The sequence below is a fragment of the Rhinatrema bivittatum genome, chromosome 11 (genome assembly GCF_901001135.1).
Source record: "Rhinatrema bivittatum chromosome 11, aRhiBiv1.1, whole genome shotgun sequence".
NCBI lineage: Eukaryota > Metazoa > Chordata > Amphibia > Gymnophiona > Rhinatrematidae > Rhinatrema > Rhinatrema bivittatum.
Genome location: NC_042625.1, coordinates 18,273,401 through 18,299,928, shown reverse-complemented (window position 1 = coordinate 18,299,928; position 26,528 = coordinate 18,273,401). Strand labels below are relative to the sequence as shown.

General features: G+C 42.3%; 1 protein-coding gene across 1 annotated transcript in view; it reads left to right on the top strand.

Annotated features, from left to right (window-relative positions):
- Window positions 1-26,528, top strand: part of MYO18B (myosin XVIIIB) — an 815,563-nt gene that overhangs the window by 50,639 nt on the left and 738,396 nt on the right. Inside the window, exons 6-11 of the mRNA XM_029619020.1 lie at window positions 1,390-1,456; window positions 3,761-3,873; window positions 9,051-9,227; window positions 21,316-21,514; window positions 23,766-23,908; window positions 24,783-24,883. Of these exons, the coding sequence (XP_029474880.1) occupies window positions 1,390-1,456; window positions 3,761-3,873; window positions 9,051-9,227; window positions 21,316-21,514; window positions 23,766-23,908; window positions 24,783-24,883 (800 nt within the window). The remainder of the gene's footprint in view (window positions 1-1,389; window positions 1,457-3,760; window positions 3,874-9,050; window positions 9,228-21,315; window positions 21,515-23,765; window positions 23,909-24,782; window positions 24,884-26,528) is intronic.

The following is a 26,528-nucleotide window of genomic DNA, read 5'->3' as shown; positions in this document are numbered from 1 at the left end:
CAATAGGAGGGGTGGGGCGGGAAATCTCTCTCTTTCAAAAGGACTGTGATCCAAATGATTTGTATTGAAAATGACAGAATATAAATGTTTTGCATAAAACATTTTTTTCTTTCAAACTTTAAGAAAAAAGTGGCAGGGACCATTTTCATGTCTCAGCTATAACTAAAAATTAAACCTTTGCTAGCAGAGGGAGAACGCTTGAATTAATAAATGCCCCTATATTACTATTACATGCATTTTTAGAGGCCTATGCATTAAAGCTTAGTGTGCATGCGATTTAGCACACAAGCACTATTAGTGCATTGTGAGGGTTATTCTCAATGGCATTTCTGCAGATAGGACAGGGCTTTACCCGCAAAAATGCCTTCTTACAAAACTGCTCACACGATACGTGGGTAAACTTACACGCTTGAGGCGTTCTTGGGGAAGGATTTGGACGTATGTGCAATGCATACTTTTGAATTTTCAGGACACACCAATTTTTCAGAAAATTTCCTGTACACAAATTAGCAGGTCTAATCGTGGGTGGGGAGTTTTGGTGGAATACTTTTCAGATGTAGATAGGTTTCTTTTGACAACTGGTGTAACTTACCCTCATAGGGGCAGATTTTCAAAGGTTACGCGCGCAACCTGAGAAAATCTGCCCCTGCGCGTGCCGAGCCTATTTTGCATAGGCTCGGCGGCGCGTGCAAGCCCCGGGACGCGCGTATGTCCCAGGGCTTAAAAAAAGGGGCATCCTGGGGGTGGGACCGAGGCCTCCGGAACAGCCGTCGTGCTGGGGGATGGTGCGCCGGCAGCCGGCCGGTGCGCACAAGTTACGCCTACCCGGAGGCAGGCGTAACTTCAACGATAACAGTGGGAGGGGTTTAGATAGGGCTGGGAAGCGGGTTAGATAGGGGAAGGTGGGGGGTGGAGGGAATAGAGGAAGCCTGCGTGGCTAGGCGTGTGCATGTTGCACAATTGTGCATCCCCTTGCGCACGCCGACCCTGGATTATAAAATCAGGTGTAGATTTGTTCACTCCGGGTTGCGCGAACAAATCTACACCCGCACGCAGGTTTGAAGATATACCCCATAGTCTACATTATTTTGGTTAGCATGCATGCTAATAGTTCCCATGCTATGGAGGCTCTTTATTTTGATGTGCACATGCTAAAATGAAATGCACTGCCTATTTAATAATGTGCAAGCTAAACAATTTTTAGCTTGAGTTATAGCACATAGGTCCCTTTACTTCAGGTCTAGCAAGAATTAAAAAAAAAAAAAGTCAGTAACAGGTTAACAAAATATGGTCTATATCCGATGAAGGCAGACCCTTTGTTTTCATGCTTTTTGCCAGGCTATGGCTGTTTCAAGATGTACTGACTTGGAGCTTTTTCTTTTTCCTTAGGTGCCAGAAGACGTATGGTACGAGACAGAGCAAGTTTGGCTTGTTCACAAAGATGGATTTGCTCTGGGTAATTCCCATTTGGACAATAACTTACTATTGCAGACTAATAAGAAGCCACTTGACATCCCAGAAGCAAACAGCCAAGCACAAACCTCATTATCTGGCTGCCATTAAGGGATTTCAGTGCATGCCCCAGATGTATCGTGAAGCGTGAAGTTGAAGGGACCTGGGCAAACACGGCAAATCTGATAAGATATATGGTGTAAAAATGTGCTTTTGGAAATTAAAAGCAGGGGGGGGTGGGGTGCCTGGCTCTGATTCAGCCCGCAGTACTACACTGGCATGCAGGGGATCCGGATTCAGAATAGCTATCTGTTGGGTCAGACAAGCTGTGAACGTGGTGTGCTTACATTCAGCAACGGGGGGAGGAAGACTGCTGCATCTCTGATGGCCCTGCCACCAAACCACGTTTTGACTTCTTCTGATAAGAGTATCCTCTAATGACAACATCATGGGGCTGTGCAGACTCCTCTAATGCATCAGTTGGATCATAATGTTTGTTTTTTTTCATTTTGTAAAAAAAAAAAAAGTGTTACAGTAAAATGAAAAAAAGAAAAGTAAAAGCCGTTTGTCTAGTCCCATGGAATTATAGAAGAGCAATATCACACTTCAGGGCCTGCGTGAACAGAATTTGAATGCTGAGCTTGCTCAAAATCATTTCATCTATACCTTGTCATGTGCTGTTAATTACTTAGGCAGTACACTGTGCAGCAGAGACTGCCACTGTAGGGCACCATCTGTTAAATATATGATCTGCAGTGGGCAATAAAATGCTCTACCGAACATTATTATTCACTTGCAGGATGAGTATCTTGTGGGGTGGTTGATCTTTCAAGAGATGAGAAGGTCCTTTGGCCTCCTTCCCTCCGTGCCCCCACCATCAGATGGCATGATCTGTCTGTAGGCATTTTAAGTTGAAGAGCAGGCTGAGGGAAATCCATTTAATTGGTTGGAGCACAGAACATCATTTGCCTAGAAATACCTCGTTTCACTGGTTGATTTATTCTCAGTGTCTGAGTCAAAATATTCTGAGAAAAAAAAAAGTAAAAAAGAAAACCTAACACAAATTCAAACTCATGGTAACAATAATTCTTCTGGGATGGGACATCGCCAGATGTGGTAAAGGGATTTTCCCATTTGGTACCTATGGGAAATATGCTTCTGTATTTGTGTCATCTAGAAGGCAATTCAGAGGGATTGGGCCCTCTAACTGTGGAGTTAGGTAACTACTACACATACATAATTTCCAATGTACAATCATACTTTTCCCCAGATAACCTTGTCCACAGAAACAGCAGGGCCTACAAAATTTTGCTCAAAGAACACAGGTCCAAGGGTATCCATGTACTTTGCCAGTCTGTGGCTTAATGAAAATTGCTGCCTTGCTCTCTTGTCCAGGCTAAAAGATCCTAATCAGTCCTCCAGAGAGGGCATTAACTACTGCCCCTCTCTAAACACCCTGCTGTCAGACCAGCCTTGGGGGATGAAGGGTTGGGGGGAAGAAAATTGGGACAACTGTTGCAGGCCCTGCACCTTGCTGAGGCCCTAGGCTGTCACAGTAGTCCACCGCCCATCTATCACCCAACATGTTCTTCCTTGCAGCCTGTGTGGTGGTGGTGGAGATATAAGACAGTCCCTCCCCTTCCAGCCTGCTCAAGGCCCAGCATTCCCCTACAGTCAACACTGCCTGCTGCTGGGCAGTTATTACTGAATATTTCTCTTGTGGTTTATGTTTCTTCCTTGTCAGGGTCTGGGTCAAATACCATGCAACAGTCACACTTTTCAGGAAGGTTTAATGGAAGAAACAGAAGTTCAGAGCCTACCACAGGTTTCCTGACTTACAGGTGCAGAAAACAAAACAAAACAAGACAGTCCAGTAACATGGATTCTCTTACCTTGTAGACAAATGGGAAGATCTAGCACAGCCCTGTGTATTCAGCATGACCCAGCTCAGACCCCATCCTCTACAAACAATGGCATGCCAACAACTCCCTGCGGGCTATCACAAAAGCAGCTGAGCAGGCAGGGTGGGTCTACCTGCTGATCACTTCCAACCTGCTTTGTCATAACTCCACACACAAATGCCTGAAGACCAAAAGTACCAACAGCTCTTCCATTTTTCATTAATTGGATAGCTTTTTGCTAGAGCTTCAGACCCACTCCTCCGGGGCCAATAGTTCAATACTTCCCATAGACTTTACATTTGTTTGATTACAACTACTTTCTCTTCTAATAGTGCTCCTTGACTGATATTTATGTGATTCAAATGAAAGTTGTTTGAACAAGGAATGAAACTGCTTTACTTTTATAGCCACTGAACTGAAACCAGATGTTGGGACGCCAGAATTACCCGAGGGAAAAGTGAGAATTCGCTGCGAGGCCGATAACACTATAAAGGATGTGGATGAAGAAAACATCCACAGAGTGAGTGAAAAAAATAATTCTAAAAGTGAAATTCTGATTCCAAAGTGAAGAACTGCAGAGGCAGACAGATGGTAATACATACAAAGTTTGAATTACTACAAAAGGTTAAAACTTGTGATCTGTAACACCAACCATCAGGATTTCAGCTTTAGCTACCATGATAGCTAGATTGAAGCCCTGATGATTGACATTACTGACTAAAATAAGGAAGAAACTGTTTGCTACTGTAAATTATAATGTCATAGCTTATTGCTTTGCTTTGGTTTTCACATATTCAAGGAGGTGATGCTGTCAGCACAGCTGTTGGTGTAGCTGGGTTTAAAAAGGTTTGGACAGGTTCCTGGAGAAAAAGTCCATAAACCATTATTAAGGTAGAGTTGCAGAAATCCACTGCTTATTCTTGGGATAAACAGCCTGGAATCTCTCTACTCCTTGGATCCTGCCAGGTACTTGTGACCTGGATTGGCCACTGTTGGAGACAGGATACTGGGCTTGATGGACCCTTGGTCTGACCCAGTATGGCAAATCTTATGTTCTTATGATTTGTTCCTTATTTTTGGAAGCTAAGGTACCATGATCTCCCTACCATGATCATGGGAGACTAAGGTACCATGATCTCCCTACCATGATCATGGGAGACTTTAACTTACATACCGACGCTTCACCCCTCTCCCCCAACTGCGAAACCCTCCTCAATTCCCTCAGTGCAATGGGATTCACGCAAATCGTCAACAACCCCACTCACAAAGGAGGACACACGTTGGATCTCATCTTCATCAACTCAAAATTCAGTTGCTCATCGACACCCACCTGCACTCCAGTACCCTGGTCAGATCACTTTCTGATAACCACCAAGATCGCCGCTAAACAACAAACTTACAGCCCGCAACCTCAGTCCACCATTCACTACAGGAAAACATGTTCATCCGAGACTCTCAGCGACCATCTTACGAAAGAACTCTCAAACCTGGACTTATCCAACTCTGAATCGGCAGTTCTTTCATGGCACAACATCACGGAAGCAGTAGCTAACAAGATATGCCCTGCAGTCTCCAAAACAATAAACCTTGAAAAGAAAGGAAAACAACCATGGTTCTCCACGGAGCTAATACGGATGAAACAAATCCTTCGCCACAGAGAAAATAGATGGCGCAAAGCCCCCAACTCTGTCACACTCTCATCCTACAAAGGAACCCTACACCATTATAGGACCTCAATCCTAAAGTCAAAAAGAGAATACTATGCAAGTAAAATCCACAACCTCCAATATGACGCCAAGGCACTTTTCTCTTATGTGTCACAAATCACAAAGTCATCCCCACCAACGATACCTGATGATATAGCACAATCCAAGGCCAATGAACTTGCTTCTTTCTTTCAACAGAAGATCACAAATACCCTGGCTCTCCTACCAACCAACACCACCACATACTCTACATTCTCCACCACTCACTCCCATACTGGAATCAAGCTCGACAACTTCGATCTGACATCTCCCGGGGAGATTGAATATCTCCTTAAGAAACAGAAACCATCTAGCCATCCAGCAGACAAGATACCATCCAAACTCCTGCTACTGATTCCAAACATGATTGCAGGACCTCTAGCTAATATTATAAACTGCTCATTAGCTCAAGGGAGATACCCAGATAGCTTAAAATCCGCTTCCCTTAAACCCCTCCTCAAGAAGCATAACTTAGACCCCAAAGAACCTGCTAACTTCCGCCCCATCTCAAATCTACCGTTCTTAGCCAAACTTACAGAGAAACTGGTTAACACTCAGCTATCAGAATATCTAGAGGATCACAACATCCTATTCCCCTCCCAATACGGATTCCGCAAATCTCGCAATACAGAAACACTCCTCATTTCCTTAACAGACCATATCATTCTGGGATTAGACAAGGGCCATTCCTTCCTCCTAGTTCTATTGGACATCTCAGCAGCCTTCGACACCGTCAACCACACCATCCTTCTGACTCTCCTAGCAGAAATAGGTATATCAGGTTCAGCCCTCAGTTGGTTCACGTCTTTCCTTAGTAACAGAAGTTACAAAGTTAAAATAAATAATAAAGAATCTCCTTCAACAAGGTCCTCACTCGGAGTACCCCAAGGATCATCGTTATCACCCACTCTCTTTAATATATACCTCCTCCCACTCTGTCAGCTTCTAACAGACCTTAACCTTATTCATTTTCTGTATGCAGATGACGTGCAGATTTTGATTCCGATAACAGAATCCATCGCAAAATCACTCTCACTCTGGAACAACTGCCTAAATCGGATCACCAGCCTTCTTAACAGCCTCAACTTGGTCCTTAACGCATCCAAGACCGAACTCCTCCTCATCTCCTCTAACCAAGACAACCCACTCCCACAGACCATCCTTAACACCCAGCTCATGCATACCCACGTACGAGATCTCGGGGTGTTACTAGACAACCGCTTAAACCTCAAGAAAATGATCAACACCACAACCAAAGATTGTTTCTACAGGCTTCAAGTCCTAAAAAGACTCAAACCCCTACTTTTTTTCCACGACTTCAGAACAGTTCTGCAAGCCTTGATATTTGCTAAAATCGACTACTGCAGTGCACTCCTCTTGGGACTCCCCAGCTCTACCACCAAGCCGCTACAGTTGATACAGAACGCTGCCGCAAGAATCTTGACTAACACCAACCGGGGAGAACACATATCTCCCATCCTACGTAACCTACACTGGCTCCCAGTGAAGTACAGAATCCTCCACAAATCACTCACTTTAATCCACAAAGTCATCTACAATCACTTGCATCTGGACCTCGAATTCCCCCTCAATCTCCACCTCACCAACAGACCGACTAGAGAAATATATAAAGGAACCCTACAGACCCCACCTACAAAAGCTACACGCCTCATCTCAACTAAAGACCGATCCTTTTCAACAGCAGGCCCAACTATCTGGAACGACATCCCAGCTGACCTCAGAATGGAGCCCTGCCTACCAACATTCAAGAAAAAACTTAAGACCTGGCTTTTCCGCCAAGCCTTCTCAGATACCCATGACACACAATAGTCGACAGAACTTCCTTTAGGAGCAATGGATTTCCATTTTACCCCTAAGACCAGAATAAGAGCCTCCTGACTGCTCTGTTTATACTAATAATGTCTCCGCTATCTCTAGCCTTTCCTTCCTTCCAGCAGTCTATGCCTCCAAGTTTAATTTCCCTGTTAAATGTAACTTTGCTTTTTCATGTTCAACCTTTTGTTTTTGGTTACTGTTCTTGGTTCAGTTCCCCTATTCGATGTGAACCGACCTGATATGGTCTCTACCATGAAGGTCGGTATAGAAAAGTGTTAAATAAATAAATAAATAAATGATAAAAATTAATTCACACAGTTGTAAAGGGAGTGATGGTAATGTTTTGGGGAGTTAAAAAAAAGGTAGAATTAAATTTAGAAGAAAATACACAATGGTTTTCATTGAAAGCTATCATGCTAGAGAACTAACCCTTTTCATAGTTTATCTTAAAATATGAAAAAACTATGGAAAGCAGACTATTGTCTCTTACTTGGTAGTGTCTCCAAATGCTTTGGGCAAACTTCACTTGTAAACCAGGATATGTTCTGTGATCACAGTCATTAATGGTACTACAAATGTCCTTTTTAATAATTGTATTCTGCCAAAGTGACCTTCGTTTTGGAGCTTATAAAGTGAAATACATACATCAAGGTAATTAGGCCAGTGGCGACCAAGATAGTTGAGAGTATTTTTATATCATTCCGCCATATTTTCTGGTTCTCTGATTGAACTTCTCAGTACTTATTTTCTCTCTCTTCATACGTGCTACAGATTTGTTGCCTGGTGCTTCTTACATCCCACGGGAATGGCAAATTACCTTGATGACCTCTCCTATTTTCTATTTGACATAGTCTTTTTCCATCATTCATGCTAGCCTTGTCTTTCTAGCTCTTTAAATAGAGGTGCTACATTGTTATCATTGATAGTCTGCTCATTCCAATAAACATAGCATCCCGAGTACTGTGCACCAGAATGAGCCTGGACCCATTTTAAAAAAAATGCAAATAGATAAGTTTTCTCTGCAATATTGTTGAAGGTCAAAGAGATCTATTGGTAACTTTGAACAAGAGATTTTTGCATAGCTGTTCTAGCAAAAAATATCTATTTAGCCTACTGAGCAATTAGACCCTTAATGATTTCGTTTCTTCTCCCATTTTCTCATTTTATGGAAGAGAAAAAAAAAGTTTTTGTAATTGAGGAGCACACGATGCTAAATTCAAACATAAGCCTAGCCTGTCTGCTCCTCACTATCCTATAATGTAAGTACAGTATTAATGATTGAATGAAGAATGATCTTAGAGGATGCAGTTGTTAACAGGGGTTAAAGCTATAATATGAAAGGGAGAGTCATTTTGTTCCAAAGCAGATGCAAAACAATAAGAAAGAAAAATATTTGAGAATAGAAAAGGACGCTTGATAAAAAAAAAGAGTAGCAGAGTAAGAAACAGTCAAATATCTGGAGTCTTTGTCGAAAGTATTGCTGCTTTAGTTTTACCAAAGTGTTCTGGAAGAAGATTTCTGTCAACATAAAGAAATTTGGTTGATGGCTTTTTGCAAAATTTTATCCATGACAAGATAGTAGGTTTATAAAAGTGAAGGCGAGAGGAAGAATTGGTTTAGTCACAAAGCTAAAGGAGGAATATAATGGAATTGACAGCACAGCACATTGTGTCACATGGCATAGTGCAACATAGTGCAATGGCAAGGCTGTCCTGAGATGTTGGGAGGATTTAGGGCAAAAAAAGACTTTCCACTGGACAGATTAAGATAAGTGTCTTAAAATTTTGTGCTTTTTAATGTGCAAGTGAAAATGATAAAACTATAATAGTCATGAAATAATTTGAGTTGAGTCACATCTAAATGGCTTGTATAAGTTTCATATACTGGACAACACTGTTAAATGAATTTTTGAAAGCTCTCAAGGTTTTATGATGGTTTCTATCATATAAATTTGCTTACTTTGCTCATTATCACTCTGTGGTTATTTAGTTTTATTTGATAGGACTTTATAAACATGATCTTTCATTATATAACAGGAATGTACATGCATGCTTATGACATTTTTGACAAAAATGCTGTTCTATGCTTTTTCAAAATGTTTTCTTTTTGTACGCAGACAAATCCTTCCAAGTTAGACTATGCAGAAGATCTAGCCATGCTCATTAGCCTAAATGAGTCAAGTGTCATCAATACCCTTCAGCATCGTTACCAATCTCAGCTCATCCACACGTATGCTGGACCAAACCTGGTAGCCATCAGGCCTAGTTCCATGACTGCTAACCATCCAGGAAAGGTACATCTTTGGAATAGCTTGTTTTCCTTTTCCTACCATGTATGCAGTACTCTATGTCTATGACAGAAGTACCAAACTGTTTGTCAAGGCAGTGGTGACAGCCAGAGGAATGCTAGGGAGAAGTAGAACCCAAAGAAAAAAAAAGGAGGTGATAATGGAGTCCTGTGACTGACAATTCTGGAGTTTGTCTCTCCAAAAGATGTAAACAAAGTGGAATCAGTCCAGAGATGGGTTTTAAAATGGTGCAGTTTGTATTGTAAGCCCCTTGGAGTTAGATTTCAAGTCATAAACATGTGCTCCCTAGGAAAGAGGAGGAAGAGGGGGGTGTATGCTAGAGATATCCAAATATCTTACAGGAGTAAGTAAATAATACACAAGAAGCATTTTCATTAGAAAACAAATTCTAGGAAAAGGCCATGCATGATGTTAAAAAGGGGTAGACTGACTCTATACTAACCTATTCCTTCACAACATGGGTGGTGGATGCAAGGAACAATCTTCCAATGGAGACGGTAGAAGCAAACCATAATATTAAAAATGTATTTGGATCTTGCCGAATCGTATTTTGGAACTGTCTCCAGAGGGCTGTGATTGCTGTCTCTGCTCAAAGACCTTGGCAGCCCATGGAAGAGAAGCCAGAGTCAGGAATATCGCAAAGTGATGCCATTGGGCTCTGTCATTTACCTGCTATGTCTATTCTGCTCGCCCTCAGTTTGAATTCTGTACTGTAAAACATTGAAAGTCAAGTCTAGGTGCAGGCACAATTCTTATCATGCTCAGAACAGAGATGGGCTATTCAGATGGCAAAGATGGGATTAAGGTATTCTCTGATACACCTCTCCTTTTAAATCATATTTTTTCAATCTGAAAACGGATCAGACTCTAAAGTTTTCCATATGATCAGAGACGGATTAATTTTTGATTCTTTTTTAAAAAATCAAAAGAATACATTGTGAATCATAATCCAAGAGAAGGCAGGGCATGAGAAAAAAATGTTTGCATAACGCCTTTCTCTCTTAAATAATGATTGCCGGAAACCAATATCAGGCACTGACATTAAGCAATTCTTGGATACACTTTGGAAAGTCAAACTAGTTTCTGGCCAATATAATATGTATTAATAATTGACAAATGGATTGTTGTTGGCAATTTCTATACCAGGAGGCAAGATTTTAGAAAAGCAAATATCTGATAAAAGTGATTTTATTTAATGTGTGTATTATTAAGAAATGCTAAAGGATGCTAGCAAGCTGTCAAGAGTTTTTTTTACCCATGCTATATATACGGAAGAATCATTTCATTGAGTACTGTATATGAAATGAAATATGTGCACTATATATATGTATATATATCTCACATTTTCTGAGTATCTACATGATGAATTCTGTTGAACAAAAAATGGGCAAATTCTGATAGAAGCTCCACATATCTTTCAATAATTTGATAACCAGGTTTTATCTGTCTGAGAGAAAAAAAATCATAGTATAATAATTTTATTGACCCAAATGTAGTATTCGCAGGTAAAAAAAAACCTGTCAAGATGGCTTATTTTCAAATTCTCCTTATTCAATCTGTTCTTGATTGACATTGACCAAATACTTCTTGAATCCAGCTTTCAAAACTATCCATGGTACACAATTTGCAAGTGTAAATGGATGCACAGAGATTTGTACAAGTATTTTATAAACTGCGTGGCAGGTGCTACAGAGTTTATAAAATTCCCTGTATTTCTGCCCTGAAAGTGTGCATGTATATTGTAGTTAATGAGTATATTTCCAATGCTAGAAAACTCTTTATTTTACGAATGTACACGCATAGATATTAGGCATGTAAAATATATACGGTATGTCTACCTAGTATCCCAGATTTAAATGCAGTGGTAGATAATTTATGTTTATAAAACCGGGAGATAGGCACACAAGTTGGGCCTGTGCACGCCGAGTAGATGTTAAAAACGGTCCGAGTACATGTGTGCATGCCGCAATACACACAAATGAAAAGTTCCACAAAAGGGGCGGGGCATGGGCTTGGTCTGGGCATCCCTGGATTTCACATTGAAATTAGCACGTAAATACTTATGTGCACCAGGCGGCTGCTGCGTAACTTTACTTCTATGGATGACGTGCAAGTTACAGTATAAAATAAAGACAAATAGACAGATTGGTGGGCTAGCAGGGAAGAAGAAAGGCTATTAAACTAGGGGGATTTGGAAGTAATAGTCCTTGCCTGTGTGAACTGGGAAGAAACTGGTAAAACTGATAATGGTGTCAGCACATGAGTCTTTTAAAATCCCCCACTTACGAGGGGGAAATGCATTTGCATGCATAGGCATGCATCCACTGCACGCAGCCAGGCTATTTGATAGCATGCACACATATACGCGTATATATTATAAAATGGCGCGGCCCTGGTTGCAGGCCAATGAATGTGCACACAGGTGTGCTTGTGTGTCTGTTTAATAGTTACTGTCTAAGTGCATATGCTGTTCGGAAAATACCTACTTGAATATATACTTAGATTAGTTTGCCAATACCTCCACCAGTTCGCCCAATTCTTCTCCAGTTCACCTAGATCCTATAGCACTTCACCCTGAACCCCCACCAGTTCACCCAGTCCTCCCACCCAAGAGGTTCAAGCAAAAGACATCCGATTTCAAATGTGCAAGTCTATTAGAAGATTTAAAAATGTTTGGACATGTTTGGTAATATATGTGCACATATCTCTTACAAAATAGCAACTTGTGTGCATATTTCTGAACACTGCCCCACAACACACCTACACAGCTCCTCCACCCCCAAATAAAAATGTATGCATCATAGTGCAAGTACGCACATACTATTCTCAAGATTTATCAAATAGCATATGCACATGTTTCTTACATGCGTATGTTATTTTACATGTGAAACTCCTTTGAAAATTCATTCCTACATAGTAAAATCAGACAACTAAACCAATAAGAAATACATCTACCAATATTGTAACTGTTGCAAGGCTGAGGGGGAGTTGGCGCAACCTGCAGGGAGGAAGCCTGCAGGTGGAGCTGGCTGAAGCAGAGGTCTAACTGGAGCTTTACCAATACCTGCCCTCATTCACCTTAGGTTGAGCCCTCGGGTGCCAGGGTCAGGCGTGGGCCTCTGTGGAGATGAAGAACCAACACGTGGAAGTAGATGTGGACCAGCATAGTAGGGGAAGCGGAGTCAGGTCACACAGCAGTCAGGGCAGGCAGCAGGTAATCAGGCTGTGGTCAAGGCGGGCAAAGTTCTCTGTCGAGATTCAGGCAGAGGTCAGGCCAGGTAGAGTTCGGTCAAAAACAGTAAAAGGCACTAGTCAGTGGCAGGCGGAGGTCAAGCAGGGTCAGGGTCCAATCCAAGGTCAAAGCCAGAAGTCCAATCCAAAGAGACAAGGAATGAAGAAGAGGATGAGGGACCACAGGAGCAGGAAGAGATGCTGAAGACAGATGAGGAAGACTGACCAGGGAGACATGTGCTCAAGATGGACCAGACTGCCAAAGGAACTGGGAACGAGACAGAAGAACACAAGCACTCAGAAACACAGCATGAATCAGGAACCAGGATCAGAAGACAGGAACCAGGAATGCTAAGGCAAAGGAGATGACCTATTGCTGAGGCACTGAAGGGAAGTCCAGGAGGGCCTTAAATACTGATCAGGCTATGATGTTATCAGAAGGCGCCTTTACCCGATTCCTGCTGCTGGCCCTTTAAATTGTCGGCAGTCGACGTGTGTGCACCCAAAGGGGTGCGGGGCTGGGAATGGCGGCATCCTTCCACAAGTGCTTCACAGTGTGCTGTCTAGCCATGGTGCATCTTGCTTGCCGATGTGTCAGGAGGAGGAAGACGGCGCTGAGGCATCAAAGGGCTCTGCAGGTGGAGGTAAGAGTGGCAGTCTTCAGGATGGACCCGCGGATCATCGACTGCAACAGTACCCCCTACTCTAACCCCCCCCCCCCCCCCCCCCCCCCCCCCCGAGGGTTTCAGTTTCTTGGGATGCATGGCGTGAAATTCCTTCAAGAGTTTCCCATGTATTTTCTTCCGGGCCATATCCTTCCCATGATATGAGGTACTCCCATCTCTTGGCTTGTTGTCTGACATCCAGGATTTCTTTCACTTGATAGGTGACATCTTCTTCAGAGGATACCTCTTGAAACAGTTAGCTTCCTGGAGAGCCAAGTGAGGATGAAAGGTTTGAGCAGTAAAACATGGAATACATTGTGGATTCCTAGGGAAGCTGGTAAGCACAACTGATAGGTTACTGGATCCAACTGGCAGGTGATTGGGAAGGGCCCAATGTATTGGTGGGGCAAGCTGCATGGAGGCTATCTGGAGTTGAACATGATGGATGCTGAGCCAGACCTTGTTCCCAGGCCTTTATTGTGGCACAAGCCTATGGTATACAATGAAATAACAGAAATTAGGGAAGCTAAGACTAGGGGGTACTCCATGAAGTTAGCAAGTAACATATTTAAGACGAATTAGAGAAAATTATTTTTCACTCAATGCACAATTAAGCTCTGGAATTTGTTGCCAGAGGATGTGGTTAGTGCAATTAGTGTAGCTGGGTTTAAAAAAGGTTTGGAGAAGTTCTTGGAGGAGAAGTCCATTACCTGCTATTAATCAAGTTGACTTAGGGAATGGCCTCTGCTATTACTGGCATCAGTAGCATGGGATCTTCTTAGTGTTTGGGTACTTGCCAGGTTCTTGTGGCCTGGTTTGGCCTCTGTTGGAAACAGGATGCTGGGCTTGATGGATCCTTGGTCTGACCCAGCATGGCAATTTCTTATATTCTTATGTAGTTTTTTGGCCCTCTCGGCCGCTTTCAGAAGCATTTCCTTAGTATGGATCCAGAGTTCTTATAGCTCCTGAGCAGTCAATTGAGCCGCAGGCGCAGGAACAGTCAAAGGGATAGGTAATGGGGGTGACGACTGTCTCCCATAAACAATTTGGAAGGGAAATGACCCTGTAGCAGGGCTGATGTGGGAGTTGTGGGAAAACTCCGCCCATGGAAGGAGAGAGCCCCAGTTATCCTGTTGGTCATTTGCATAAGATCTGAGGAAGTTTTTCAATGTGCGATTGGTTCATTTAGACTATTAGCTTGGGGGTGGTATGCTGTTGTATAGTCCAAGAAAATGTTAAACTTTTTACAGAGGGAACACCAGTACTTGGCCGTAAACTGAGCTGCATGGTCAGAGATAATGTATTTGGGCAGGCCATGGAGGCGGAAGATGTGGTACGTGAATAATCGGGCCAGTTTCAGGGCCGTGGGAAGTCCAGGAAGTGGGATGAAATGAGCCATCTTAAAGAATCGGTTGACTATGACCCAAATGATTGTGCAGCCATTCGAGAGAGGGAGATCCACCACAAAGTCGGTAGACAAATGGGTCCAGGGTTCTCTAGGGGCTGACAATGGCTGTAAAACCCCTAGGGTTGTCCTGTCAAAGATTTCTGCCTTGTGCAGGTGGGACAGGAGTGTACATAGGCCCAAACATCTTTATGCATTTGGAGACACCAGTACTATAGCTAGAACACCGCGAGGGAATATGACAGGTGTGGAGCCAGACCTTGCCCCAGGTTTAAATTGTGGCGCAGGCCTATGGTGTGCATCCACAGTTGGGGTTTTTTTTTTTGGCCCTTTTGGCCTCTTTCAGAGAACACATCTGTATACTCTGAGTACTGGGGTGTCAGCCCCACCAGGGTTGTCGCCAAGGGCAACAAGGTGGTGGTTGAACATGTTGTAGACATGAGTTGTGGCACTGGGAGTTCCATCTGGTCAGCTTCAATGAACCCTAATCAAAGTGTTGTTGGGGTTTTTTTTCAGATGAAGTGGATTTTATTAATCACATAAAAGACTGCCCAACTAGGGCCAAGTTTCACCCATATGTAGGGGCTGCTTCAGGGGCTATAAATTGTTATGAATGGTGTGGGGTATACCTTTATCTGTGAAAAGATTTTAGCCAATATTTCTTAATCAGGAGAGTTGTGCACAACTCCAACTCTTCTCTATTGTGGTCTAAAAAAACAAAATACAAATTAGGTACAAAGTAGGACATTTAATAAAATAAATAAGCCAAACCGGGGCTTAAATCTAAAAAAAAGTATGAATGAAAAGCTGGAAAGAAATGTTTGGACTAAAAAAACTAGCAGTCTTTGAAAATTCTAAAATTATTCTTTAAAAATGTACTTTGTCAAAAGGCATGAAAAGAATGCTTCATCTCAGTCTTTGCATGCAGAACACAAACACTCACCAAATACAGAATAAAGCCACATAAAGTATAAATAGAAATCTGCAGACAAAAACTGAACTGTAAAACGCAACATGCCAGACTCTATACAGTGCAACAATGGAAAAACAAAAATTTCACCATTCCTTATGAAACAATCAGTAAAATCAAGATATATAAATCATTAATCATAAAATCATACTAATAAAATAATTTCAAAACAGCTGATGAATAGAATATCCAGTAATTAAAGACATGCAAATTTTGAAAGCTTTACCAAACACCAATAAAATATTTCAAACATCAGACACATCACATACTACCAATAATTAAAATGGTAGTCAATCAAGAAAAATGAACTTAAAAAGCCAACTTTACTTATCCTCTCCAACAGTTCTCCTACTCCTTTCCCTTGCAGGCCACACCAGAAGCAGCAGTAGCTGCTGAAGCTGTCCTCATGGTCCTCTTCCTTAGGGACCACAACCAGTCCCTTATCTCTCTTGCACACACACACACACACACACACACACACACACACACACACACCAGTCACACCCTCAGGACCAGTTTCTGTCTCTCACACACCAATCATCTCCCCAACCAGTCTCTCTGTCACACACATACACAAGCACACACATGATCCATGATCAGTCTCTCTCATACATACACACATTACCTTTATGGCCAGTCTCTCTCAATCACACAATGCTCTCGCTCTCTTACTTACACTCAGGCTTTCAATCACACACATGCTCTCTCTATTTCACTTACACACAAGCTCTCAATCACACACATGTTAAGAACATAAGAAAATGCCATGCTGGGTCAGACCAAGGGTCCATCAAGCCCAGCATCCTGTTTCCAACAGTGGCCAATCCAGGCCATAAGAACCTGGCAAGTTCTATCTCACTTACAAACAGGCTCAATCACACACATGCCCTCTCTCTCACAGCCACAAGCCAGCCAAAAACATGCTCCATCCCTCTCTCGTACACACATTTACACACACAAGTACCCTCCCTGACTCACATATACACAACACATACAGAAGCACCCTTCCAGCCTCACATACACATTATACTCTCACAGAAGCACCTTCCCTGTCTCACACACAGAAGCACCATTCCTTTCTCACATACACACCACATACACACACACACACACAGAAGCTCCATTCCTTTCTCACATACACACACACAGAAGCACTCTTCCGATCTGAAATACACATACACACAAAGGCCCCCAGCTGAACAGCTCATCTCTGGTGGCGGCTAGCAGCACTGGTCTTCATTTCTTCATCCCCCGCCGGCCTAGTCTCTGATGGCGGCTAGCAACAACGGTCTTCATTTCTTTGTCCCCACTGGCCTGGTCTCTGGCCGCGGCTAGCAGCAACGGTCTTCATTTCTTCAGCCCCACCAGCTGCGAGTAGCATGCAACACACCGGTTGAGAATTGCATGCCTAGGTCCTGCAGCTGCCATCAGTGTCAGGAATCAGGACACAATTTTTTCACAATTCTGAGCAAGTCCGATGGAAGCAGTAGGTGGCTGCTGGGTCGCCTCTAAACCTGTGGCACCCCAGGCGATTGCCTAGTGCTTCCACTGACCCTATCCTGCTCATGCTGCAGGGCTCATCACTACGAAACAGCCACGCGGCGCCCTCAATGTGAGCAGGAGCAGAGGAGGCCACCTGATCAGCTCGACTGGCCCACCGGGGGAAGCCCAATCTGCCCCTGGATCCCGCGACAGTCTTGCAGGTCTGGTGCTCCACTTCTGGTTCCAGTTGGGTGGGTCTGGGTCCAAATTGGGTGGGCAGCTGCCCACCCAGGCCCACTCATGGCTACGCCACTGGTGTTGAGATGTAAGATTAAGACATTAAGGAATTGTGGATCTATGCGTATATGCTATATTTTGTATAAGGTTGCAATAATGCTTAATCAAAGTTTTTCTTTTGAATAAATACTTTATAAGTATTGTTAAAACTAAAAAAAAACCCTACTTCTTAGAGGGTGAATATCAGATATATGAAAATGAAATACAACATTGGACTAATATAAACACTACATCTTTTATTTCCTCCTTGAATTGGCCGAAAGTCCCTGGTGATCCAGTGGGGGTCCTGGGAGCGATCTCCCCTTCTCAGGCTGTCGGCTGTCAGTAATCAAAATGGCGCCGGTGGCCCTTTGCCCTTGCCATGTGACGGGGCTACTGGTGCCATTGGTCGGTCCCTGTCACATGGTAGGAGCAATAGAGGGCCCGGGCCATCTTAAAAAATGGCGTGGGCACATAGGAGAGATTTTTATCTCTATGTGCAATTATGAATTCTTTATTCTTAAAGGCAGGTAAAGATTGTATTATGTGCCAATGTTTGTTCAAAATTTTAGTAATATTTTAGACATATGATTGTATGTGATAGTACAAATTATTTTTTAATTTTTCGGCCTAGGTTTAGTGACTAACAGTTCTACTCTTTTTTGTTCTTTAGCCTTGTGAGCCCACTGTTGATGTATGTTTCTGGATAATTCCTATCCTGAAAACGTTCCTTCAGTTTGGTAGCCCTTATTTTAAAAGTATCCTCATTAGTGCAAAGTCTACGTAATCGCAAAAATTGAGAATAAGGAAGGTTTTTGATAAGAGATCTAACTGTGGCAACTGTTAAAATCCAAAAGTTTATTAATGTCTGTCGGTTTGCGGTAGATATCAGTTATAAATTTGCCATCTTTCAATGTTATCAAAATATCAAAAAAGGCAATACAGCTCTTGTTGGAAATCAGACTAAATCTCAAATTGCTGTCTAGATTATTCAGCCGAGTGAAATGATGCTAATTCTTCATTGTTACCCTTCCAAACCATAAACACATCATCGATATATCGTCTCCATAGTAAAATATTGCCTTCATACGTGTGACAAGAAATTTTTCTTTGAATTTTGCCATATATAAATTGGCAATGGAAGGGGCCATGTTGGCGCCCATAGCTACTCCTTTAACTTGCATGAATATTTTTTTATTGAAGGAAAATTAATTTTGTCAGTGCTATGTTGGCAAGGTCCATAATGAAATGCGTAGGAATTCTTGTATGTGTATTTGTAGTAGATTTTCTTCTATAACGCAAAGGGCATCTAATTGTGGGATGTTAGTATATAGGGACTCAACATCCATTGTGACAAGGATGACATCTTCATTAGGAATTTTAAGATCCTCTAATATTTTGATAATATGTGATGAGTCTCTGATGTACAAAGGGATGAGAGGGACCAGGGGTCTTAGAAAAACGTCAATGAAATTAGATATGGGTTCTAATAGGGAGTAGTGTGCGCAATTTATAAAATCGGGCGTAGATTTGTTTGCGACAGGTTGCGCAAACAAATCTATGCCCGCACATAAGTTTAAAAATCTGGCCCTAAGTGTAGAGAGCAGTTAAACGAATGAATCATCTATGCTAACATATGACAAGTTAGTAAATTACAATAACAGTTCAGCTACATGTTTAATGGGTAATCCTATTTCATATATCCTCATGTCTGCATACTCCTAGTTTGAATCAATAGGTCATTAAATCTACTTTTTTTTTGGCGAATGCCATTTACTTGTCACAAATCTGTAAAATGTCTCTATCTTTGTTTCTCGCAATGTCCACAGGATGGCAGCAAAGAATTATAGTTGACATGGAAGAAACACCAGTATGAAAGCTACAAAGAACCAAATATTTTCTTTTTATTGCCACAAACCTACAATTATTAATGAAACAGCAGATTAATATGGAGAAGCCTGCGGTATGGCTGTCAATGTCATTATTGCCAGTTCCCTTCCCTGCCTTCTGTTCAAAGATGCTATTAGGACTGCCACCCAGATCGGTTGCATGCATGGAGCTGTCGTTCCGATTATCTAAGGGGAATCAATGCACCAATCAGAAGTACAACTCCATGCATCCAATGGGGCAAAGCCAGAACTGTTTCATCAAGCTGGGGTGAGCTGCAACCCTCACTACCATGCAAGACAAGCAGGATTTGTGTGGTACAGTTCCATAATGTAGTAAAGAAAGCAATGCACATTCAGATGCCATTTTGAAGTAAAAAATTCCAGCAAGAATATTTTCTTTAGGCATTTTTCATTGTTTGTCAGCAGGTCTGGGGCATCTGAAAGACTATTGTTTCTAGTTTCTATTTTGGAATATTTTTTTGTTCTGCACCTTTAAGTCAAGTAATCCTGGGAAGTGATTTTGTCGCACTAACACATAATTTATATCTCTGGAAAGCTGGGACTATTAGCTTTTTAGTGGCATTACACACACTTGAGACCCCAGAAAAGGTCAGTTCCAGAATAACCGTTGTTGCAGGCCCTGCGTGTATTTAGGCTAACAAATATTGGAAGGCTTCCACGATGGCTAAGGCCCCTTCCTCGGGCGCTGACATGCTTTTGTTTCTTGACACAGCAATAAGATCCTCACAACCCGTTCAGACCCCATAATCCGAGACTGATTATGGGGAAGTGGGGGAGGACGGAGCAGCTTGAAGAGAGGGAATTCTGAAAAGGATACAACTCCCGTATTCACACCCTATCCTCCCAGGTTATCTGTTTCTGATTTCTAAAAGATGGGGGGGGCAAGAAACTGGTAACCCTGACTCAGGTTCCAGTGAAGTCCTTCGTAACTGACCAGCTTGGTAACTAGGGGGAGGGGGGGGGGGATTGGATAATGGGAAAAGAGATTTCTGGAGGGAAATTTTCAAAACCATTTCCTTGGGTAAAACTGGGCTATCGCCATGGAAATGGACTTTTAGAAAAGTGCCTGTCCTGTACGTGTGTAGTGCCACTAGATATGCAGCTTGGATTGGGAATGAGGTTGCATGCGAGTAAGGGAGTGTGAGGCAGAAGGTAGGGGTGTGTACTTATCAGACCTTGGGACATCATCCACCTAAAGAGCTAACTGGGCCTATTGGATCATTGGTATTCAGTTAAGAGTGAATTATTTAATGTAACACACAAAAATAAATATTACAATGTAAAACCTAAACACGATACAAAATAAGCACACAATCCAAAAAAAGAAAGAGACTAATCTAATTTATTTTATTTATTTATTTAGTAATTTTCCTATACCATCATTAAGTAATTATACCATCATAACGGTTTACATCAGGGCACATAAAATAACATTAAGTATCTAAAATAAAATAAAATAGTTAAAGTGCCAACACAATAAAATCGGTTACAAAGATTCATGTCATAAAATCTAATTTCTATGATCCATATCTCAGCTTAAAGTTATATGTAGATTTCTTAATTCTTTAAATTCGTATCGTGCAAAAGTAATAAAAGTGGAATATAAAAAATAATAAAACATTAGTCATACATTAAAATTGTCAGGTAAAAACTATCCACATATCAATATCTCTAAAACGCTTGCTTTTCAAGTAATCAACAGAATTCTAATATGCGCTGCCCTTAAACTATAACCAGCTTTTCACATCACGAGAGGAACGACACTGGCAGTGGCATTGAAGTGTTTTAAAGGGACATGCATGATACACTACAATAAAACAGATAATGTCATATTTGCATGCATCAGTCACAGGTACTGCGCAATAGGATGACACTCTGCAGGGGCACACATGGCATCCCCCCAGTGCTGGTTTTCTTTATTAAAGAGTGTGCACAACAGTTAATTACAGCAAATGGCCTACTCTGTAATCCTTGATTGGCTGTGAATTAGGAAGGCGGAATTTAAAGTTTTGAAACGAAACTAAATTTTTGCCAGAACATGCTGTAATGTATGGCGTGGATCTTGGAGGTGCTCCTTTTCAGAATGTGACAAAGCATTATCAAAGCGCCTGAACCTCTGGTGGCCTTTCCCTAGGTGTTCAAAGGCAAGAAAGACAGCATGGCACCTCACATCTGCTCGGTGGCACAAAGGGCCTATTGGAACATGCTAACACGGCATCAAGATCAGACCATCATCCCGCTGGGGAGAAGCGGCGCTGGGAAAACGACCTTCTGCCAGACTGCCCTGGAGCACCTGGTCGGCACCGCAGGCAGCGTGGAGAGCACAGTCACAGGTACAGAGGAGGCAGGGTCAGTGCATGACACCAGCAGACATAAAAAGGGGTCTAGTAGTTTTTTTCCAACCTCTTTAATCTTCATGCTTTTAATCACTGATATGAAATTAAATTGGAACATTTATAATGTTACTTAGCAAATGTTGTCCATTTGGTGCTGTATGATAAACCAAATGGCTCTAAATGTTCAGTATACAGACTTGCAGAACAAGGGATGCTCAAGGTCGCATCATGGGTCATGGTAGTGAAGTTTATGAATCCATTTTGGAGATCTATGATGTAATTGTAACTCCAACATTGCTGTCTGTTTTATTATTATTATTTTAAATGCAGATTACTCTGAGTGCCAGTCTAAGCAAACTTGTCCCATGTGGAAGGGTAACTATTATAGATGTGAAAATCAGAGCCTCTGCTGCTCCTGCCAGCCTTGCCGTGCCTGAAACAGTTTCTCCTAGCTGGGAATGCCGACTGCACTGTGAGGTCATTTGTGAACCATCCGGTTGTACAGAGCTCAGGAAGTAGAGAGAGGGACTGGGAATAGAGAAGTGAGAAAAAATTAAAAGGAGAGGAAATACACAACAGGCAGCAAGCTTTACCTGTGAGCAAAGTCTACAAGTGTGTCGTGTAAGCTTTTTTCTTGAAAAACTGGCTCTGCAGATTTTAGCCATGGAATAAGAACTACCCGGCGCACTTTTCAGACTGTCTGCTTTGGAGCAAAATGCTGAGAAATACATTTTAATGGTAGACTTTGCACTCATTATCCAAGGGAAAGCGGCCACGTACATTTGCAGCTGCTGTTTATGCGAATGGAATTTTTTTCACAGAAAAGGTGCATGCATATGAAAATGTACACGGGTTATTTGCCAATCCCATCCAAAGCACACCCCTGGGAATCTCTGCCTTGGATGTGGCTAAATCGCTATTTTCCCCTTGTAAATAGCTTGGAAAATTATCCTCTAAATACAGATTTATCTCAGAATTGTTACTCCATGCAGGGGATCAGTTGTTAGGTTGGAACCCATCTGGGGAGATTCTAGCAGTTAGAATTTAGAAAGAAGAAGGTTTGAAAACTTCAGGGTTCAAATCCTGATACCAACGCCAACTCCAGGCCTGGATTAAGGAATAGGTAACATAGGTGACTGCCTCCAGGGTCACATTTTGTTAGGAACCGAAGCATTGCCGACGCTTTTTTTCATCAATTTACACAGCAAGAAGTTGAGTTAAACTCAGCGCGGGGGCCTATGAGCCAGCATCGGCACTCATAAGTCCCTACAGCGCTCTGCCCCTCGTGCAGGATTTCCCTGGTAACAGGAGCCTGTGCTGGAGGCCAGGGGGGCAGGCAGCAACAAGATCTGTGAACACGCAAGCGCCTACTCACTGGCCCTGCATCATGGAATTTAGCTCAACTTTATTTGCTGCAAACCTGGAAAAAGATGAAGGCATCTGCAGGCCCAGAGGAGGGGGGAGACGCACTGTGGTAGGGCCAAGGGGAGCGGGGATGATCTGGGCAGGGGCCCCGCATCACCTGATGATTTCTGGGGGGGGGGGGGGGTGAACTTCAGTCTCTCTCTTAACTCGTGCCCTCTGAGGATTTCAGGGAGGGAGGAAAGGGGGATCTGTCACACCCATACCCCTCCACCCTGTGATGATTTCCTCCTCTACCACCTATAGGGGCTTACATTTTAAATCCAGTCCTGACTAACCCATGCCCGGGTATGAGTTTACTGTGGAGGTGTTCCCTGGGGCAAGGTTGGGGAGGGACTTGCTTTTATGCACAAACGTTGACATTTCTTTCACGTCTGATCAAATTAATGTAATAAATACTTTTCTAGAACATGTGCATAACATTTCCAGAAACATTTCTACATACAGTTTGGCAGGAGCTCTTACATGTGGGTAATTTAAGTGCGAGCATTTTCAAAAAGTACACGCATAAAACCCTTTGAAAATTGGTGCAATGTACATGCGCATTTCCTGTCTAAGGTATGCAAGGCGGCCACAGAATGACCCCCTAACTGAGCTGCTCTGACTATTAAGGGTATTAAGTGTTGGGTTTCCCTCTTGATGCCAAGAAATAGATCTGTCTGGAGGAATCTAGGCCAACACCAGGGAATGTGACTTGGCAAGTAAACTTGCAAGGTTTTCTAAAACAGTCTAAACCAGCTGCACCGATGAGGCTTAATCAGTGTTGGGATAGAAATCTAATGACTGGCTTCAACGTGAGGCAGCTTTGATTTATTTTCTTTTGTAGTGGAGAAGATTCAGGCAATGTTTAACATTCTGAAAGCCTTTGGCACCGTCTCAACCAGCCAGAGTCAGACCTCCACTCGCTTCTCCATGGTCACGTCCCTGGACTTTAATGCCGCAGGCCGTGTGACAGCTGCACAGCTCCAGGTAAACCCTGAGCTCTAATCGGAGAACATGCCAGAACAATGAAATAAACAAAGCAATGCCTCAGAGAGATTTGTGGGGAGTATATTCAGTTCAACAAAGACAATGTGTGAGGCGATGGAAACCAATGTACACAAAATATTAGTTAGGCTCAAATATTTTGTTAGATCAGTTACTAATGCCAGTGAGATGGAAGGTTATGTATGGGGAAACTGAAAAGTTCCTTGTAGAAACCCCATAACAGCAAATTATTTTCTCTTATGTATTTGAGGATTGTATTAAAAAGGTAACATTTATTGGGTCAATTGCACAATGTTGTCCAGAAATAAAATAAAAGATCTTTTTATTGGATAGATAGTCTAGTTCTGAAAAGCCCCACAGCTAGAGCCCGTCATAGCTTGTCTCCTGAGCAGCTGTAAGACTCTACCAAGGAGCGACCTGGCTATCGCAATAGCATTAACCTCTTCTGACCACAGCACTGTATTATCTATTGCATATGAGGAGGGTCATTTGCAGAACTGGTGTTTACCTAATTAAAAAGCATGCCTGAAAATTGTTGTGAAAAAAGGGTAGGGGTTAGGTCACGGGAGGGAAAGTGTGCATGAAGACTTCATTTTGAAATCCTTGTGCATACTTTCAACTGCTTCAAAAGAAAGCCCTCGCATCGTTTCGAAATTGTCTCCCAGAAGAAACCTGACCCTTGGGTGTACTGGTGATCAATCGTAGTTCACTGCAGTTGAAACCATGTTTGTGTTTGTATGGACTGACGTTTTAAGCATCAGGACTTCCTTTAGGTTTATCACACTTTGATGCAGATGAAGGAGAAGGAAAGGAGAATGAGTGGGCAAATGACTTTTCTGTTCTTTTCTTTTTGAAGAGCATGCTGTTGGAAAGAATTCGAGTTGCCCAGCAACCAGAAGGAGAAAGTAACTTCAACGTGTTTTCCTACATGCTAGCTGGAATGGACTTAGATATGAGGTATGGAAGGCCATGAGCTGGCGTTGGAAGAGTTGGTTAGGAGGTGTTCCTGCATCCCTCCACCTTGGGGTCTCTCCTTTCAGCTGCTCCTAGTCCTTATTTCCACACTTAGCCTCCTCAAGGAATGGAGAGATACTAGCTGTGCAAGACCAGTGCCCTGTATGTTATAGGGGATGCAGAAATACAAGAAGAGGAGAGAAAATTAAGAACATAAGAACATAAGAAAATGCCATACTGGGTCAGACCAAGGGTCCATCAAGCCCAGCATCCTGTTTCCAACAGTGGCCAATCTAGGCCATAAGAACCTGGCAAGTACCCAAAAAAATTGCCTTGGGATACTGCACTAAAATCAGAAAGAAACTCTGCCATAAGCCTCCCCAGTACTGCTGGCAGAGATCCCTTCTCCTCTGGAAGCAGGGCAGCATAAATAGTTCAAATTGAATACTAAGCTGTGCACATTTATCACATTCGTGCAAGAGATGATGTGGGCTATCTGCTAATTTTTGAAAGATTCACATTTATATTTTTTTTGGGGGGGATTTTGTCAGCATGTTCTCTGGCAGGTTTTCAATGAACTCCCAATCAGAAAAAAATAGCAGGAGGCTCATTACTTGCTGTATTACCTGCCTTGTAAAAGAATAAGTACAATATGTCCAGGGAACAATGAGGAGTGAGGAGCAGGGGTGTGAGGCCTGCCCCTCCCCCCAGGAATAAAAGAACAGGAGGTTCGGGGGGGGGGGGGGGTGGTGGTGATAGATTAGCATTAGAGATGGGCAAAATGATCAAAATCATAAAATTCCATCCTTAATTTGGGCAGGGTTTTCATGTTTGTCATCATGGATTACCAAAGAAAAGCCTATGCAGATTAAGAGAGTTATCATAATGGCTCTCTTCTGTCTCCCTTTAAAATATAGTATATGATGAAAACATATCATTTAACACATTTCAAAGATGTATTTGTAAATCAAACAACTGACCATTCAGACATATTTATTATTTAGGATGTCTCATTGGTTTAAAGCATCTTCCAATGGCTGAGAATATTAAAACCGTAGCCATTTCGATTGATGCAACTCCGTTTAGAATCTGGAGACCACCTTTACTGGCATTGACGACATCCTAAAAGGAAGGCAAATGCTTCTTTGAAGACTCCTTTGGCCTGAAAGCTAGAACATGTGTTTAAGTCACCGAGGGTATGTTAGTACATGAGTCTGGTAGAGAGAGAGAGAGAGTCTGCCACAGCCTGCAGATTAACCCTGGCTCTCTGCTGCTATCTATCCTAAGTCTGTTCACAGGTTTATAGTAAACTCCAGTTTGGGTCTGCTAATGAAAACTTAATGACTTATCTAGAAGGAATGCAGTAGAGAGTAGAATAAATGAGCATGAATGGAATTTCTGGAGTGGTGGGCACATTCCTCCAGGAGAGGGAGCAAGACCGCCATGAAAGAATTTCCTCACACAGTTAGCAGAGTGACTCAGGATTGTCACGGTGGTTTATTGATTAGATTGTATAACATTTGTAAAACAAAAATATATAATGACTGCCTCCTGAAAATCTGGTTACATATGTGTGAGCGATATCAAAGCTGTGTCTACGTCTATGAGCACAGAATAAGTACAATATGTCCAGGGAACAATGAGGACT